The following is a 17,947-nucleotide window of genomic DNA, read 5'->3' on the forward strand; positions in this document are numbered from 1 at the left end:
AAATAAAAGTGAATATTGACTGCTTCTTTTCCCCCCTAAATATAGTAAACTGTCTGGCTAAGTGTTGCATTATTTTCAGTGTTTAAAAGATCAATCTGTTCTTCAGTTTTAATTATAATTTATTCCTTTACAATACAGATCCATTTTGATTAACTTCCCAATGGCTCGTGCCAATGGTCAAGATGGTTCTTTCTGTTCAGTGCATTTTGTAAACTAGGATCCGTCTTCAAACTCAGATCCTTCTTCAAACTTGTCCTTGAAATACATGAGTATGGGAAAATCTTTGCTTCTTAAATGTATTCTCATTCTCTTCAGTGCCTTTGATAAACTAGGACGCTTTTTCCAACTCTGCCTTCAGGAACGTGAGTGTGGAATATTTCTCTACTTCTCATAAATCTATTCCTGTCCAAGAATGCAGAAAGCTCCTGAGAACAGAAAAATATAATACAAATGATTGTAACAGTGAAGGAGCCATTAGTCATTATTAGTCTTGAATTACAAAATGCAGAGTATCTAACCATCTCCAAAACATCAAAGAACACCAGGTGAGTTGGCAGCATTGACTTATAAGGAAATGAGGTCCTCAACCAATGATGAGGATCGGCGAAGAATCTCTCAGCTTCATCGACATAGCGTTTGTCTCCTGTGAGATCTGGTGGACATTCTAGGAAACGCATCTTCATTGGACAGTGGATGTGACTACAAAAATAATGTATATCGATTATTTACTGCACTGCCTCAGCTATAAGCTTGTCACAGTTCTTACTCATGCAAAAGGACCATTAGTAAATAAGCCCAAAAATGGACTGCCTACCTGTAGAAAGGTGTAGAGTGACAGGGCATTAGAAAGAGGACTTCAGGCAGTGGAGGTGTTGAAGGATCTCTGTCGTCACACAGGGTCTGGAGGTGACCCATAACATCCAGTGTGCCTCGCTGGTGAAGCAGACCTGTGTACAGGGCTGGGACTAGGTTGGAGACCAATAAGGCACATGCGGCAGGCCGTCTCCAGGTTCTCAGATTCACCAAAGCTATCCCTGCAATAAACGAGGACCCCGTATAGGGTATGACTACATTGCTTGTTACTTGCAGTCATTGGAATCTTTCCGGAAATTTTTAGCACTCACCACAAAATACCATGCAGAAAGGCAAAACAGGGTAGATGAATCTGAACTCCTTGTGCGCAAGACAACTGCATTGAGAAGAAAATCGTGCAAATTCTGAAATTCCCTATGATTTGAATGGTCTAACAAGGATCTTATTGGCCCATAAATTACAGTAAGTGCATTTTACACAACACAGAAAGACAAAAGAAAAAGGCCATACCTGTAAACCATTACTGTCCAGACTATTGTTATTAACATGATTCTGTATCTTTTTGAAGCCAGTGTGCATCCATACAGGAAGAAAGGAAGATGAGGGCCAATGACGACCACAAAACCCTGAGTAAAGTACCAGTGCCATGGATGAGAGCCATAGAACTCAGCCACGTTGTGAAAAACATTAAACTTAAGGAAGTTGTACTGCACCAGGGTCCACTGCAAGAGAAAATGGTTTAAAGGAACTTGTTAATTAACACAGACATTATAGCTTGTGATGTATAATTAACTTAACTTTATTATTTTTTAAACAATGCTTTTCCTACCTTTCCATAGAAAATGCAGTCAATCAGTGTCGAAATCCCAAGAGTTAAAGCCCTATATGAAGGAGAGGCTCATTCAATAATTGAAGAATACATTATGTATGGCATGAAAACCTCACTCTGCAGCTGAGGCACAATGGTCTTTCTCAAATCAAAGCACTCACCCAATGGGAAGGCAAAGGTGAGTTATGAGTTTCAGCTTGTTATCTTCCTGCCAGAAGTGGTAAACCAACAGAGGAAGCCACACAATCAAGGCTGTTGGACGAACAATGACTGCCAAGGCAACCAGGATCAAATATTTTGTACTGCGAAAGAAAACAAGCAAAATCTGTTTTAAACAGAATGTTATTAATGGAGCGTCATTAAAATGTATCATTTTTGTAAAGGTATTTTGCAACTTGCCGTGTAGTGTGAAATACTTATAGATGCACAGGAAGTGAAATGGTTTTATGTTTGAGTTGTGTAGAGGTGTAGGTCCAACCTGCTGTGTGTTTTAGAGCCAGGCAGAGGATAGTAATAGAGAGCCAGAGTTGTGAGTGTGGTCTCCATGGTGTTGGTCAGGGTCCTGGTGCAGCAGTACCATGTGAACCAAGAACAGAGCTGGCAGAGGTACTAGTAACAAAAAGAGAGAAAGAGGCTTTGTCACATGGTTTCAGCCCACATTACCCAGGATTGGAATAAGTGAAAAGGTTATGAGAAACAAAGTAGTCCATGTTGTTTTTACCGTCCATTTGGCAACGTCAGAATGCTCCAGTGATTGGATAAGACAGTAGAGTTTAATATCAGCCAGTGCAGAAAGCAGTGCCTGCACAACTCGAGGTAGCCATACCTGCAGAATCCACAATATATACTGTACAGATTTTGACAATGGGGTCACATGCAATGCATTTCACATCAGCAATATAAATTGCTACAAAAGATGAAGATGTACTCAATATGACTTACCAAGAGTTGAACTGCATCATAGGTGAAGAAGTGCAAAATCTTATATATAGCTGCAAAGAAGAGAGGGTAGGAGAACCCTCTTATACCTGCTGTCCACTCCCACGTCAAATAGCCATAGGTGAAGTTATTAAGGATTTAGCAGAATACACAGACATGTCCACAAAAAGGTTATTAGAAGGGTACTGCTTAAAGTTTTATATGATTTTTTATTGAAAGGATATTCAAAAACCATAAGATGAGCGATTTCGAGGGACTGCCAGTATTCATCTGGGACAAAGCTGGTCTGGACTAGGAAGCAGTTGATGAGACGAAATGCCACAGTGAAGACAGTGACCCCCAATACACCTGAGGAGAAGAATAAAAAACAAAAACCCGTCAGATATCTCTCCACCAGTTAGGCTGCCTGTGTTAGATGTGCATTGGTAATTACATCCATTATCAACTAGTCATTTGAAAGACTCAAGCATTCTGAATCTGCAAGTACCATTGCATGCTCCTGGATCACATGTTGCCTACTTCAATTTAATTTGTATATATTTAACTAGGCAAGTCGGTTAAGAACACATTATTATTTATGTTGATGTAGCTAGCTAAACTAGCTTTTCTCTTTCAAAATAAGTAATGTAAACTTTACTTCCATTCTTACTTTTATCATCAACAGCAGTTTGACATTTGCTCAGTCTGCTGCTAGAAATATGATAGCTGCTACACCAAACAGGGCACATACCGTACCATTATCAAGAGGACATGTTTCTTCTTTACTATATAGTTGGGATTTTCGTTTCCTCAGTTTAACAGGCTCTGCTTTGCTTCCGATATTTAAGCGTGCACGAATCTTTTCCATTACTTAGATGAACTATAACTAACTAACTACATATAATGTAGCTAATTCGAGCAGCACCGAGATCCACGTTAGTTCCGTGTTTGTGCTCGTAGGTAGATGACGTCAGACGTTTCATTGGAAAGTAAATGCGATTGTCAAGATATCATTATTGTGTTACATATCGGTGATGTAAAGTTATCTGTACCACTTATAGAACATATAATTGATTTAATAAGTTATTATATGCATTTTATGGTGATGAATCGTACAAGTCCCAAATCGCATTTTAAGTTTATTCTTGTCGTTTATCATGTCCCCTTTCAAACGCCGTAGATGTTTAACCTTTGTACTCAAACCAAATGTTGCTTTCTTTTCAACGTTAGTTGTTTAATTGTTGGAATTGCTAGACGTTTGGTCTACACACACTTCATAAAATATCGTGGTGAGTTATGTTAAAGCAAGAAAAATTATGAAATCAATATAAGATGTGTGTGTCCTTTGTCTCTCACTAGCTAGCTATGGCTAGAAAGTGAAAGTTGACTTTTTGTGGCAGTTTTGAATTTACACAGCAGGTTGGGATAACCAATTAGCAGGTTGTTGTATGTGTCGAACTGCTTTGCTTTATCTTGGCCAGGACGCAATTGTAAATGAGAACTTGTTCTCAACTTGCCTACCTGGTTAAATAAAGGTTATGTTTTATTTCATTCGTGTAATTGTAGTAGCGCAGGATCTGGTTGAGTATGAGTGGAGAGTTCTGCAATGTCACATGTTACAAAGAATCTGACACCACAGGGACATAGAACAATGCATGCCATTATTATTCATATGCTGTATCTAGCTGAGGTTCGCGTTTACATCACTAATGATGTATCGTGCCCACAATGTTTTACAAATGCTTACATTTCCTTCTCTGTATATGTAGCAGCCTGGTAATGTAACATGTGATTTAAATTTTTGATTAAAAAAAATCTACAGCACAATTGAGCCCCATGAAGAAAGCTTTGTGTGCTTCCTGTAAAAACTTAATGTACAACATCAGTTTGACAAAACAAGGCAAAGCTTTTGGGTCATCTCTTCTATTCTTCCAGGATCAACGATGCAAGTGTAGGTGGGACAGTCAGCGGCCTAAGCAGAAGTGGCAGTCAAGGAATCATTTCAGTTGATTTGTGGTTTGGTGTGTAAATTAGACATGTGAATTAAGTGTCAAATAAAATCCCTTCGGCTACTGAAAGATCTCACAAATCCAGTAATGTCAGCAGGGTTGGGTACTTTCTAAATGTAATCAGTTAGTTACTAGTTAACTGTCCAATTGTAATCAGTAATGTAACTTTTAGATTACCCAAACTCAGTAATATAATCTGATTTCATTCTGCTTAAGATTACTTTCCCCTTAAGAGGCATTAGAAGAAGACAAAAATGTATATTACCAATTGAACGATATCTATTGCAGGATAAATCAATGTTAAAGTTTACATAGCTGGCCATATATGGATGTTAAATTTTACTCTATGGGTTGGTTATGTAGGCTTTTTCTAACCCATTGCTTTCTACTACATATAATAATACGATTAAATGATATCTTTACATTAAAAACCAAAGTCTATCAGAATTCCAGTCATCCCAATAAATGTTATACCCCTTGATCTTCAAGAATAGGACTTGGAAGTATAAATTAACCAAATTGGGCTCATTGATTCGAGTTGAAAAAGAACATCTGCGCTCCTAGAAGGGCATGATTTGAGCACCACTGAAAAGTGCTATTTTCGTGGGAAAAATGAATGCCATATGCTGCAGTTGCAATAGGCCTATTGTTTACCTTTTTGTTGGTGACACTATCTTGATAATATGCAGCAGTTTAAAGGGCAAATCGACAGATGAAACAATAACAAAACAGTCGCCCTGCTTCTTTTTTGGTAAAAAGCTGAGGGATGGATCTGGAGAAATGTAACCACTCTCAGATTAATAGACAGAGCTATGGATGCACGGACTGACCATAAATAAAAATGACAGTTTTAACCATGTTATGTTATGAGGCTATACAGTGTTTGTTTACATTTGCAATGTTTACAAACATTGGAGTAAAACAAGCTTATATTTTGGGCTCTCATTGAGTGTGACAGATAAACTAAGCTCATGGGGTATTTATAAATGATATTCTTCAAGAATTAATGGAGATATGTGTGCAGGGTAGCCTAGTGGTTAGAGCGTTGGGCTAGTAACCGGAAGGTTACAAGTTCAAATCCCTGAGCTGACAAGGTACAAATCTGTCATTCTGCCCCTGAACAGGCAGTTAACCTACTGTTCCTAAGCTGTCATTGAAAATAAGAATTTGTTCTTAACTGACTTGCCTAATTAAATAAAGGTCAAAAATATATATTTAAGTCCAAAAATGGTTGTAGCAACTACAGATTGCCCCTTTTAAGTCTATCAAAAGTGTGCAAGCTTGAGCATGTGTCCATTAGGCCTATGATAATTTATTTTTTTATCAGCATGAATTAGATAGAGCAATAAAAAAAAACTTTTAGTCCATAGGGTTGGATCCGCACTATGCAGCTGTCGCAAGAGTGCATTTTACACTGGCTGTCTACTGTTTTCAAAAACAATGATTGATGGGCAACTTCTTGAATTCCACCATTATTGGGTTCAAATACACATTTAGATTTGTTTACAACTATCCACAACAACTACAATATGTAAGGCGCAAATAGCTAAATGAGAGAGCAGCAGTGTGATTCACATCAATGTGCTATGTAGATATCAATAATAAGTGATCGCCGTAGACTACACCACTGCTGTCATCCTTACCTCCAAGTGTTTATTCAAATTGGATCATCTTTGAATGCCGACAGCAGTCGCACCTTTGGAAGACATAGTTTGGACTTTAGTCTACAAAAGCCTATTCCTGCTCTTTTCCCGCGATACATGAAACACATTTGGTGTGTCATCATAGTGGTCTCTGACTTGTGGTCAGATTCGCTCAGGTGGAACAAACTTAAATTTGTAACGGATTACTTGTCATTTGTTAGGCTTCGGTCACACAGACAGCTTCATTGCATTTTGGTACACCAGAATTACATCATTATTTTCAAATGAAACGGTGCGTTTGCCTTGCAGCACTGCGTTGCAGAGGCAGTTGCAGTGCGTTCGGTGTGGTGCATAAATTGGATTTATCAACATATGCGTCAAAATGTATGTGTAAACGGCTTGACAGAAATGGTAGCAGAAGGTGAATGTTGAATTTTTGTTGCATACATATCCATATGATGCTGCAAACTACTTTGGCAATGACCTGTTGGTGTGTTCGAAGTGACGCACAGGGTTGGGGAGTAAATGCTTAGAACACACCGACAGTGTTTTCGCAAAATAGTATGCAGCATCATCAGGATATGTATGCAACAAAAGTTCAACATTCACCTTCTGCTACAATTTCTGTCAAGCCTTTGACGTATACGTTAGATAAATCCAATGTATGCACTGCAACTGTCTCTGCAACGCAAGGCAAACGCAGCGTTTCATTGGAAAATAATGTAATTCTGGTGTACCAAAATGCAATGACCCTGTCTGTGGGTGTGATCGAAGCGTTGTTCCAAAAGAATACTCCTGCGCGGGAATGGTGGTTTTCCGTTCGGAACTCCCACTGAGGTCTATTACGGTTTGGCGAGAGAGGGAGGGGCTGGCTCACTGCAACTGGACGGGAAGTGATGTTACATTGATTGTGAAGAGGGTTAATGCAACAAATGGGTCGAAAGGATTTTGTAAACCCAATTTAGTGAATTTTTTGTTGTTGTTAATCAACCAATTGTCATCGCTTTTGAGAGGGCGCTTCTACACGAAACACCAATAAGAAAGTTACGCACATACACTGGTAAGTTGAATTTCTCGAAATAAAGTTGGCGTAATAAATGTCTCGGCATATGGAGCTGTTTAGCGGACTTGTTTCTATCGACCGCTTTAAGTGCAACATGTTACATTTTTTTCAGGACGGGGTTACTTTATCGTATAACGGCCACCTGCATTTCCACTGAGCTGAGGCTGCAGTGAAACGAAGTTATTTCCTGCTCACTTTTACTAGGCCTACTTGAAGCCAGTGCTATTGAAAGTGCAATTACATTTTGTTGTGTGTTTTTACACAATGCGATGTGTCCGCTTTTATAGTTGTCTTGAAGTGAACTCTTAAATTGGATACACCTACGTTGTAACACAGTATAGGCTACGTGTAGCCTGTACTTAAGTACAGGGATCGCAGCCATAACAGGTTTTTAATAGGGTAGGAATGCTACACTTTCATTGGGAATCGAAGTAACATTTTCCTGTCAAATTTTCCTGATCACATTAGTTTGAACCTTATACTGCAGTAGGCTAAATCAGGGTCACAGTCTTTATTGGTAGTCTTAAACAAATCTACTTTAAAACAAATTAGTACACCTCACACACACGGTTATGGGCTTTCAAACATAAGAGACTTGTACCATGTCAGATAACGTTATAGAGTTCATATGTTGAGTTTGCTTCCCAATATTGTACTTTCTATACATCACAGAAGACTGAAATATAAAGACTGATAACAAAACCGTCTGACATAGAAACAATCGGATTTCGGTGTTAATTGTTTAAAATGTTTATTCATTATGAAAAATATTACTAACATTCCACCCATGAGGCAACTTGACTGTAGGAAAGGTTTATAAGCAAAGCATTCTGGCATCAGTTATCTCCTGGTGGTACACGTGGCTTTCTCTACGGTGTCTTGTGTATCAATTGAATTATTTATTTGATCACAGTTTGAGAGCGCAATACCATTTGGTATAGTAGGCTTATATAACCTACACAGGTCTATGCCAATTTGAACTAGCAAATAGTTTTTCTCATAATAATATATAAAAACAAGGTGACGTGATCAGAGTTGAACGTAGCACACCTTACAGTATTTAATAGTTTTCCCTGAGTCTTTGTTCCAGTGGAAGGAGTAATGTAGAGGGAAACTGTTCAAGTGTAATGAGACCTCATAATTACAACCCTTGTATTGTCTACATTTATCTAGGTTTATCTATCCATAAACCTGCATCCATTTGGCTGGTGAAACATCACAAGGTGTCCACCTCACTAACTTGGTATGGTATCTTTGGGATACCAGTCTGGCGTTTTGTCTGGAGACATGCCATGCATTAAAAACATCAGCTCAGACCAAACTAAAAATGGAAACGTTTTTGATTAGGTGTATGTCTTTGTGTTAATACATTTTTATTTTCTCAAGGTTTAAACACATTCTGGACATGATAAACCAATTTATTCTAAATTAACTTTTAGATTGTCTTTAGTTAACTTTACATCTGTCAGCTATTCGGAGATAGACGTCTGTCTAATCTGAGATTTGAGCAATTGAGCTTGTGAACAAACTGGGAGATACGGTTATTAAACAGGGTCATTGATGGAGTAAAACATGACCAGTCACGACAACCACATGATGATCAACTGAGTTGGGGGTTATTAGATGTTGTTTTATGTTTCATGTAGGGTTTGTGTCAGCTCATCAATTGTTTTCTTCTTCTGTGTGTCTGCGCCTGTGTGTGTGTATGTGTGTTGTCTGAAATGTTTCTAATGATGACTGCAAACATAATCAAATTATATTTTTGGTCCTATTTCACACATGTACAGGTGTGTTTTTAAATATCCCAACTCCACCTGAGACACCCTTGGAGAGTGGGGTCATGGCCAGGGTCACCATTGTCTAACGCCCCTGGAACAATAAGGCTTAAATGTCTTCAAACGAGCAACCTTTCAGTTACTGGACCAACGCTCTAAACCACTAGGATACCCGCCGCCCATAATAATCTGTTAACCATTTCTTATCATCATCAGAATAATGTCTCTTCACTTACAGATATATAAAACATATTCATACTCAGAATGTTACAAAATAGTGCTTCCAGCCCTGAACATGATGAAACCTGATGATATTTCAGATGCATATTGGCAAGTCATTCTGTCAAGACATATCTGAGATGAGTGCTGTAGTATTGTGGTGCTGCAACACCCTTCATCTTGTGTAGTTTAAGTTCGTGTCATCTGCATATCCGCCTCCTTCTTCGAGGAGTTCGCCATTATAGTTGGCCAACTGCCCAGGGTGGGTACTTCAGCTCTACTGCTCTGAGAATGTCTGAAAGGCTTTGTTCTACTTGCTGGCACAATCTGAGTTTCCCTTCCTCCAACTAGTGGGAAATTCACACCACCAGAGAACAGGGCTTTGCCTAAAGCCTCCTCTTTCAATCACTTTCACTTGAAGTTTAGGTTTGAAAGTAAACATACAAAAACACCTTTTGGGAAGAGGACTTTAGCTGATCCTTGTTTGTGTACGAGCTCAGTTTGGATCTTCTGTTTTAGAAATGGGCAGGGGCAACGATGTGAGTCATAATTTGTGATGCATGAACATATTCATGAACAAATATGTAGGGATTCTGAATGAATGTTTATCTGATATCAGTGACAGGCAGTGAGGTAGAGCTAGCCAGTCAGTGCATAGCTGTGATTTCACTCAAAAATAAGTGTAAAAAAAAATGTAAAAATAAGTGCAGGAAGCCTACTCAAGATGCTCTGTCTGACTTTCAAGGTTGTATTTCACACCTTAAAATATTTCATACTGCAGTCACTATAGTGGGCTTCCTCAAACAACCTTATTTTGCTGCTCATCTGCAACACATGTAATCACAGCCGTCCAGGCTTCCTTGTAGAAGCTGTGATAAGATTAGTCTCATGACATTTCTTTTTTAAACCACTTTCTTTGTCCTATGCTACCTATTTTACCAAGCCTACTACTTGTTATCCCACTATTAATTTTTTTGTTTGTTTTTCAGTAAAAAATGAATTTAGCATAATTAGATACATATGTAATTTAGGCTGTTCTTGTTCATTCTCTACAGGCTGTAGCTTAGGGAAGGATAGGCAGTTCAATGATACAGTGCCTTGTGAAAGTCTACACACCCCTTGCACAGTCTTCACATTTTGCAACCTTAAAATTAAAGGAATTAAATTAGATTTTTTTTCCACCCTACTGCTCTATACAATCTTTTCCACGTTTTTAAAGTAAATACAAAGTATTAAACATTTTCCTAATTGTAATGATGTATGTATTTATTGTGTATGTCTTCACGCACCAGAGTTAATGCTTGGCTGAAGTCCCTTTGGCAGCCGTTACAGCTGTGAATAAGATTCTGCCAACTTTACCCAACTCTTATGGCAACATACAGGTAACTGCCAAAATAATGAAAACACTTGCGTAAATAAGGGATACAAACTATTGAAAGCAGGTGATTCCACACAGGTGTGGTTCCAAAGATAATTAAGCAATTAACATCCCATCATGCTTAGGATCATGTATAAAAATGCTGGGCAGGCCATGTTCTTGGCTACCATGATCATGTCTCTATGTTTTTTATTGAGTTGGTACAGTTATAATTTTTCTTTCACTTTGAGAATGTGGAGTAGGTTCTATAGACCGGTAAGATGTTTTAAACATTTGTTATTCCTTCTTAGATTTTTTTTTAAGGCAGCTAATTGTGAAGACAGTGCAAGGTGCCTGTAGACTTTCACTAAGGACTCTAAGTCTTTGGCCTACATGATTAGCATCCTCTGTAGCAGCCTGCTTTCACATGAACCTTTGCAGTTAATCTGATTACCATTGGGGGCGACTGGTGCCGCCTCAATGAGCCTAACCTATGAAAGAGCAGGGCTGCCCGCAAGCCTAGGGGCCTGTTTCTCTGGGGAAAGCCTCTGTAAATGTGTCCCTGCTGGTCAGATGCTGTACACTTATACCAGCATGAACTGCCTGGCGACCAAGAGATTTGAGACATATAATTTACTTGTACAATAACACAGTTGACTGTGTCTTTTGCTTGACGAGGTCAATCGATTAGTGTGTGCAGGTAGTACTGTGCAGTTGTGCGGTGAACCTAATAAGTCGGTCCATATACAAGCCTTTAGAATGTAAGCCTGCCTATTCCATTTCCCACTGGGGAACAGCTCAGAGAGGCTGAGGATGGGGTGCCGCTAGTCCAGTCACAGTGTGTTCATCACAGAACTTGATTTAGCTCAGGATGAGAGTCTTAGTGCTGGACAGAGCGAAATAATGCCTTTTCATACCTTGGTCATATGATGGACTGCTTTCAGTGGGAATCACATCCAGCTTGTTCTCTTGAATATAATTTGATGGATATCTGTGTTCAGCTCATCTTGTGTCCACCACATTCTTTCTCATTCACAGGCCTCAACTTTCTAGCTATGATATAATAACTCTGTAGTAATGAATGGCACTATAGCTTTGTGTAATACATATTTTGTATCTATAAAAAACACATTGATTAATTCTGATTTATTTACATAAAATATTTATGGACCAGGACCAATCATGCCAGTGAAAATGCCAGATGCCCAGACAACACTCAATACAATTTGAACAAAATTTTGTCAACTCTATGGAAGAACTTGTTTTTGTTGTGAATTTTTACAGGCCGTTGATCAATTGCGTAATTCTTAGTCTTATTTGCCTAATTAACCCCAATTAATCCTCTCGTGTAGAGTTTCAATCTGTAACAGTTGCCCCAAATAGGAGATTATCCACTTTTACCAAGCAAACAGGTTAGAGTTCACTGCAGATGGGGTTATAGCAGGATCTAGTTAGAGTATTTCCTTACTGAACATGCGTGGAGGCAAATGTAGTTTAATTTTGCATAAAACATTTGTGTTTCATGTTACTATGTCAGAATACTTACACGACCATGAGAGCTATAGGCTAGACTCTCAAGACAGAGAGGTGTGTCTGTCTCCAACATAGCTCTAAAACTTTTGTCCTCGGGTCAACTATTTCGCAGGCACTCAACCATGGTAGCGTAAGGCACTGGGAACCAAAATCATGGGCATTAATATGGAGTTGACCCCCCCCCTTGCTGTTATAACAGCCTCCACTCTTCTGGGAAGGCTTTCCACTAGATGTTGGAACATTGCTACAGGGACTTGCTTCCATTCAGCCAGCAGAGCATTAGTGAGGTCAGGCACTGATGTTGGGCGATTCGGCCTGGCTCAGTCGGCGTTCCAATTCATCCCAAAGGTGTTCGATGGGGTTTAGGTCATGGGTCTGTGCAGGCCAGTCAAGTTCTTCCACACACGATCTTGACAAACCATTTCTGTATGGACCTCGCTTTATACACGAGGGCATTGTCATACTCAAACAGGAAGAGCCTTACCCAAACAGTTGCCACAAAGTTGGAACCACAGAATTGTCTAGAATGTCATCGTAAACTGTAGCATTAAGATTTCCCTTCACTGGAACTAAGGGGCATAGCCCAAACCATGAAAAACAACCCCAGACCATTATTCCTCCGCCACCAAATGTTTACAATTGGACCTATGCATTGGGGCAGGTAGCGTTCTCCTGGCATCCGCCAAACCTGTATTCGTCCGATGGACTGCCAGATGGTGAAGCTTGATTCATCACTCCAGAGAATGTGTTTCTACTGCTCCAGAGTCCAATGGCGATGAGCTGTACACCACTCCAGCTGAAGCTTGGCATTGCGCATGGTGATCTTAGGCTTGTGTGCGGCTGCTCGGCCATGGAAACCCATTTCATGAAGCTCCTGACGTTGCTTCCAGAGACAGTTTGGAACTGGGTAATGAGTGTTGCAAGGACAGACTATTTTTAAGGTCCCGTTCTTTGAGCTTGTGTGGTCTACCACTTCGCGGCTGAGTCATTGTTGCTCCTAGGTGTTTCCAATTCACAATTACAGCACTTACAGTTGACCGGGCAGCTCTAGCAGGGCAGAAATTTGACAAGCTGACTTGTTGGAAAGGTGGCATCCTATGACGGGTTCATGTTGAAAGTCACTGAGCTCTTCAGTAAGGCCATTCTACTGCCAATGTTTGTTTATGGAGATTGCATGGCTGTGTGCTTGATTTTATACACCTGTCAGCAAAGGGTGTGGCTGAAATCGCTGAATCCACATATTTGAAGGGGTGTCCACATACTTTTGTATGTATGTAGTGTAGTTAACAAATTATCTACAGTCTCGGTTGTGCACAGTTCTTACATTGCTTTCTTCAATGTTTGGTGTTGTCTGGTTTTCAGGTCTGAAATAAGCACTCACTATGTCTGATGGGGACTATGATTACCTCATCAAATTCCTAGCCCTTGGTGATTCTGGAGTGGGGAAAACCAGCTTTCTGTACCAGTACACAGACAAAAAGTTTAACTCCAAATTCATCACTACAGTGGGCATTGATTTCAGAGAAAAACGAGTGGTAAGTTGATTTACCTAGTCAAACAATTTGTCACGCGTGTGTGAGAGAACCATTCATTTTATTATTCACATACAGGTACTCCCCTACCACCCGTAATAACTCCTTCAACAAAGCAGCATACTAATTAGTCAACATTTGAAATAGCCAATTATTCCATTCCATGTGAATGTTTTTGTAGTGCAGGTTTACTGTTGACCATGGAAAGTAAGTAGTAACTTTAAAAGCATTACTCCTCATAGTGCAAAAGAGAGAGCGGTAGAACTCTGTTATTTTTTTAGGAATCTGAGGAACTCCCAGACCAGGAAAAGATGACATATCACTTGAGTTCAGCAGCACCCTCCTAGAAAATAAACACTACACACCACATAACCAAACACCAGGGTCATTTAAGCATAATCACTCATGCTGTGTATATTGTAGAGATTATCAGGGCAAACATTTTCCATCTAAATATTTAGGTTCACTTTGGGTTGCAAGATAGTATATGTAGGATGACCAATAGGAACGTATATATTTTTAGGGCCTCATAGCCAGAGTGACCTCACACTGCTTTATATGGGTATAATAACTCTCTCTCTGTCTGACAGGTATACAAATCAAATGGTCCAGAAGGGGCAGCAGGCAGAGGACAGAGGATTCATGTTCAGCTGTGGGACACGGCAGGGCAGGAGAGGTAAGCCAATCCAAAACTCATCTCCCACTGACACTCTTGCTCAAGCCCTCACTGGCTCTCAGGTAGTTGTTGGTAGCTTTCAAATACTTACTTTCTCCAAGCTGAATTAAACTCTGTACAATGTATTTTTTCTTGTGTTGTGTAAGGTTTCGGAGTTTGACAACAGCTTTCTTCCGAGATGCGATGGGCTTCCTCCTCCTCTTTGACCTCACCAATGAGCAGAGTTTCCTTAATGTCAGAAATTGGATGAGTAAGTCTTCTGTGGTTGTCAGAATCTACATGTACAATCTCATGTTGACTTCCAAAGAAATGTGCAGTGTCTTAACCAATATCTTTCAATCACGACTAGTGGGCTGATGACGGGCTTATTCTCTTTTTCAGGTCAATTACAGATGCATGCTTACTGCGAGAATCCAGATGTTGTTCTCTGTGGCAACAAGTGTGACCTGCAGGAGCAGAGGGTAGTCCGTGAAGATGAGGCCCGTGAGTTGGCAGAGAAGTATGGGTATGTGTCCCTTACCTATGACTAACCCTCCCTGAAACATTTGCCAAGAAGGCAGTGGCTGATGTGTGTTTACTCAAGGCTGTGCAGGGAAATCTTGAACGATACTAAACGTTAGGCTAGGTTGGTCATTCTGGAAAGGCAAATATTTACACACATATATATAAAGTATCCTGCTTGTGGCCTGAAATTACACATTTAATGAACATAAAGGGATTAGATATTGACCTGTGGTTTTACTAAAACTAACAAATGCACCATATTTGGGGTCAAACACCATGCAGTAATATACTATGGGTTCTATTTTAACAAGCCTAACGCAATAAATATAAGCTCTGGCGGTAGCTCTGTAGGTCGAGGGGTGTGTCAGTAATATTTTTGCTATTTTCACAGCTGGAGGTGGTGTGAAATGGCTTTTTTTAATGAATAAACATGTAGGTGCGAAGAGGACTTGACCACTCACTGGCCAATCAATGTTGCATGTGTTTGTCGCAAGTTCTGTAGGTTATTGAAGGTCTTTGCATTGTCATCAACTCCAATTTGGCTGGGGGCATGGAATATTCTGTCCTAGACTATTGTAGATTGATAATAGAATTTATTGAATAGCATAGGCTACAGTAACAAGTGATAACAACAGGGGGGAAAAATCGTCCAGTGTTTGCTCTGTCTGGAGTGTTGACAGTCAACATTGTTATAATTGGCTTCAATCAGTATAGGCCTTTTAGATATCACACTTAAAAAATAGTCTGCCTTAAATTGTATTGTTTGTGTGAGGCACATTCTCAATAAGAAAAATACAGCCTAGGCCTACCGTTGATACTGCATAATAGGACTGAATCGTTTAAATACATTTGGAGGGGTGTCTTTTTTGAGAGTAACAGCAAATCAATACAAAAAGTATATGGGGAACACTAAAAAAGCACATATCTCTTGTTCCATGTGCATATGGGCGTCACTGCTGGATAGGCTGCGCTTCCAGTGTCAAAATCCATGCCGTATCCAACTGGGGGCGGCAGGGTAGCCGTAGTGGTTAGAACGTTGGACTAGTAACCGAAAGGTTGCAAGTTCAAATCCCCGAGCTGACAAGGTACAAATCTGTCGTTCTGCCCCTGAACAGGCAGTTAACCCACTGTTCCTAGGCCGTCATTGAAAATAAGAATTTGTTCTTGACTGACTTGCCTAGTTAAATAAAATGATTGATTTGGTTGGTCTTAAATATCTCCACCAGTGCATACTGAAATTGCCACTTTGGCGCACATTTTTAAGGACACAACTTGGATATTGCCACCCCTCCCACCTCATCCCAAGCGAGCTCATACGACAGGTAAATTACCAATCCTGGCACTAGGGTTTGAAAATAGAACAACACCGGCTTTAACAGGTCTAAATTGCAAACGAGCGTGCGTTTTGACAATTGCACGAGCTTAAGGCCAGACGAAAATAGAGCCCCCAGTGCTTAGAGTTATGATCATGTTATGTTCAAAAGCTGTTATGGTGAGCTGAATGGCCATCTTGTGGGCCCATCTTGTGTGTGGAAAATATCTAAGTGACAACAAATGTAAAGTTTTAGGATGGGTAATCAGATTTAGATAGCCCATTTAATAATGTTATTGCTGAATATTATACATATGGTCATCTGAATCTCCTAACGCAACAGAAGAGTCTGAAGTCTCTCTTCCAGACGCACATCATATTGAGTTGTCGTGGTAGTTAGTGTTCATATTTTTTTACGTTATGTGAACCGATGGATCCACCAGTCTGAAATCCAATGTGGTTTTTAAAGAGCCATGATCCTCTACTATTTCAAAGATGCATCTTCCACTGCTATAGCACAAGTGCATGTTTCATGACGAAAAACAAAGGACACCCAAACAATAAAAAGAATTCAGCCTTGATTTCTTTTCAACTGCTGAGAACTATATTCTGTCTTAGTGTAAAGCTTTCAGTTAGATCCAAACTTATTCAGGTTTTAGGTAGATAGTTTGCCTCATTCAGAGACGTATCAGTCAATGTTGATCTTATGTGTTGCTCTCCTTTCTGTGCAGAATCCCTTACTTTGAGACAAGTGCAGCTAACGGGCAGTTTGTTAGCCAGGCTGTGGATGTCCTGCTGGACCTCATCATGAAGAGGATGGAGCGCTGTGTGGACAAGTCCTGGATCCCTGATGGAACCGTGCGATCCAACGGACACAGTGGTCACACAGACATCACAGAGCCCAAGACCCAGGAGAAGGGCAAATGTGCTTGTTAGGGTCCACATACAGATAGTGGTTACACCTTCAGTTCCTTCAGCATGTAACATTTGTAAATCAATGGTGTCATAGGAAGTTTTGTCAAGATGGGGGGGGGTTTATGATGTGCAAACCTGAAAGTAACCACTAACCCCTGCCAAATGTGCGAGAGCATTATTATGTTTTGTTAATTTGATTATGCCATTTGGAGTGGTGCCTCTCCATTCACGTGTCAATTAAGTGCCTTTTATGTTTTCATTTCAGATAATATTATATGCATTTTACATTGTGAAACATAAAAGTGTAATTGTAACTACTTTCTAAGATCCAGTAGAATTGTGAGAAGCCACTGAAAGTTGTATTAGTTGAACACTTCCCTGTGTATTAAAGGGAACCCACCCTTATTACATTTAACTTTTTGACACAGGATATTTTTGTGACAATGCACTTCCATTTATTCTTGTACAATGTAAAAGTCCTGAGCACATGCAATCTGTAGTGAATAGAGTGATTTATTGTATAGGTCTGCTCTGTAGTATCTGAGTAGCAGAGTCATTTGGGGTCTTTCTTTTTATCACGATGTCGGGATCTTGGGTCTATCAGAAATGTTTGAGGTTCCACGTAAATCAATGCTGATTTTGTTACACAATGTGCATTAAATCTGCTGTATTCTGTCAAACACTTTTGTCAAATATGTTAACCATATCCTTTATTCCAGAAAATAAATATATTTTATTATTTATTAAAGCTCTGTCTCAGATGTCACCTTGGCTACCTCAAACTTTATTTAGTGTCAATCTTGTTCACATCAATATGTAACAATGAAAATATTTTCACAAACCAAATTT

General features: G+C 39.7%; 2 protein-coding genes across 5 annotated transcripts; one reads left to right on the forward strand and one right to left on the reverse strand.

Moving 5' to 3' along the window:
* Positions 1-98: 98 nt before the first annotated feature.
* On the reverse strand, positions 99-3,528 carry pigb (phosphatidylinositol glycan anchor biosynthesis, class B). Of its 3 annotated transcripts, none has more exons than XM_035787052.2 (12): positions 3,317-3,528; positions 2,806-2,929; positions 2,585-2,702; positions 2,364-2,468; positions 2,121-2,251; positions 1,804-1,944; positions 1,643-1,694; positions 1,324-1,535; positions 1,125-1,189; positions 815-1,034; positions 519-699; positions 99-425 (listed from the first exon to the last, which is right to left on the reverse strand). In XM_035787052.2, exons 1-12 carry the CDS (start codon positions 3,426-3,428, stop codon positions 312-314), a joined length of 1,575 nt encoding a protein of 524 aa, XP_035642945.1. In that variant the 5' UTR covers positions 3,429-3,528; the 3' UTR covers positions 99-311. The 3 variants fall into 3 exon arrangements, with proteins under 3 accessions (XP_035642945.1, XP_035642948.1, XP_035642947.1); XM_035787055.2 differs by having other exon boundaries at positions 3,312-3,451; XM_035787054.2 differs by having other exon boundaries at positions 3,231-3,366.
* Positions 3,529-7,067: 3,539 nt separating this feature from the next.
* Positions 7,068-17,864, forward strand: LOC118393889 (ras-related protein Rab-27A-like). Of its 2 annotated transcripts, none has more exons than XM_035787058.2 (6): positions 7,068-7,272; positions 13,522-13,694; positions 14,282-14,367; positions 14,514-14,617; positions 14,749-14,872; positions 16,915-17,864. In XM_035787058.2, exons 2-6 carry the CDS (start codon positions 13,542-13,544, stop codon positions 17,117-17,119), a joined length of 672 nt encoding a protein of 223 aa, XP_035642951.1. In that variant the 5' UTR covers positions 7,068-7,272; positions 13,522-13,541; the 3' UTR covers positions 17,120-17,864. The 2 variants fall into 2 exon arrangements, with proteins under 2 accessions (XP_035642951.1, XP_035642952.1); XM_035787059.2 differs by lacking the exon at positions 7,068-7,272 and adding an exon at positions 10,797-10,902.
* The last annotated feature ends 83 nt before the right edge of the window (positions 17,865-17,947 follow it).

The sequence above is a fragment of the Oncorhynchus keta genome, chromosome 14, assembly GCF_023373465.1.
Source record: "Oncorhynchus keta strain PuntledgeMale-10-30-2019 chromosome 14, Oket_V2, whole genome shotgun sequence".
Taxonomy (NCBI): domain Eukaryota; kingdom Metazoa; phylum Chordata; class Actinopteri; order Salmoniformes; family Salmonidae; genus Oncorhynchus; species Oncorhynchus keta.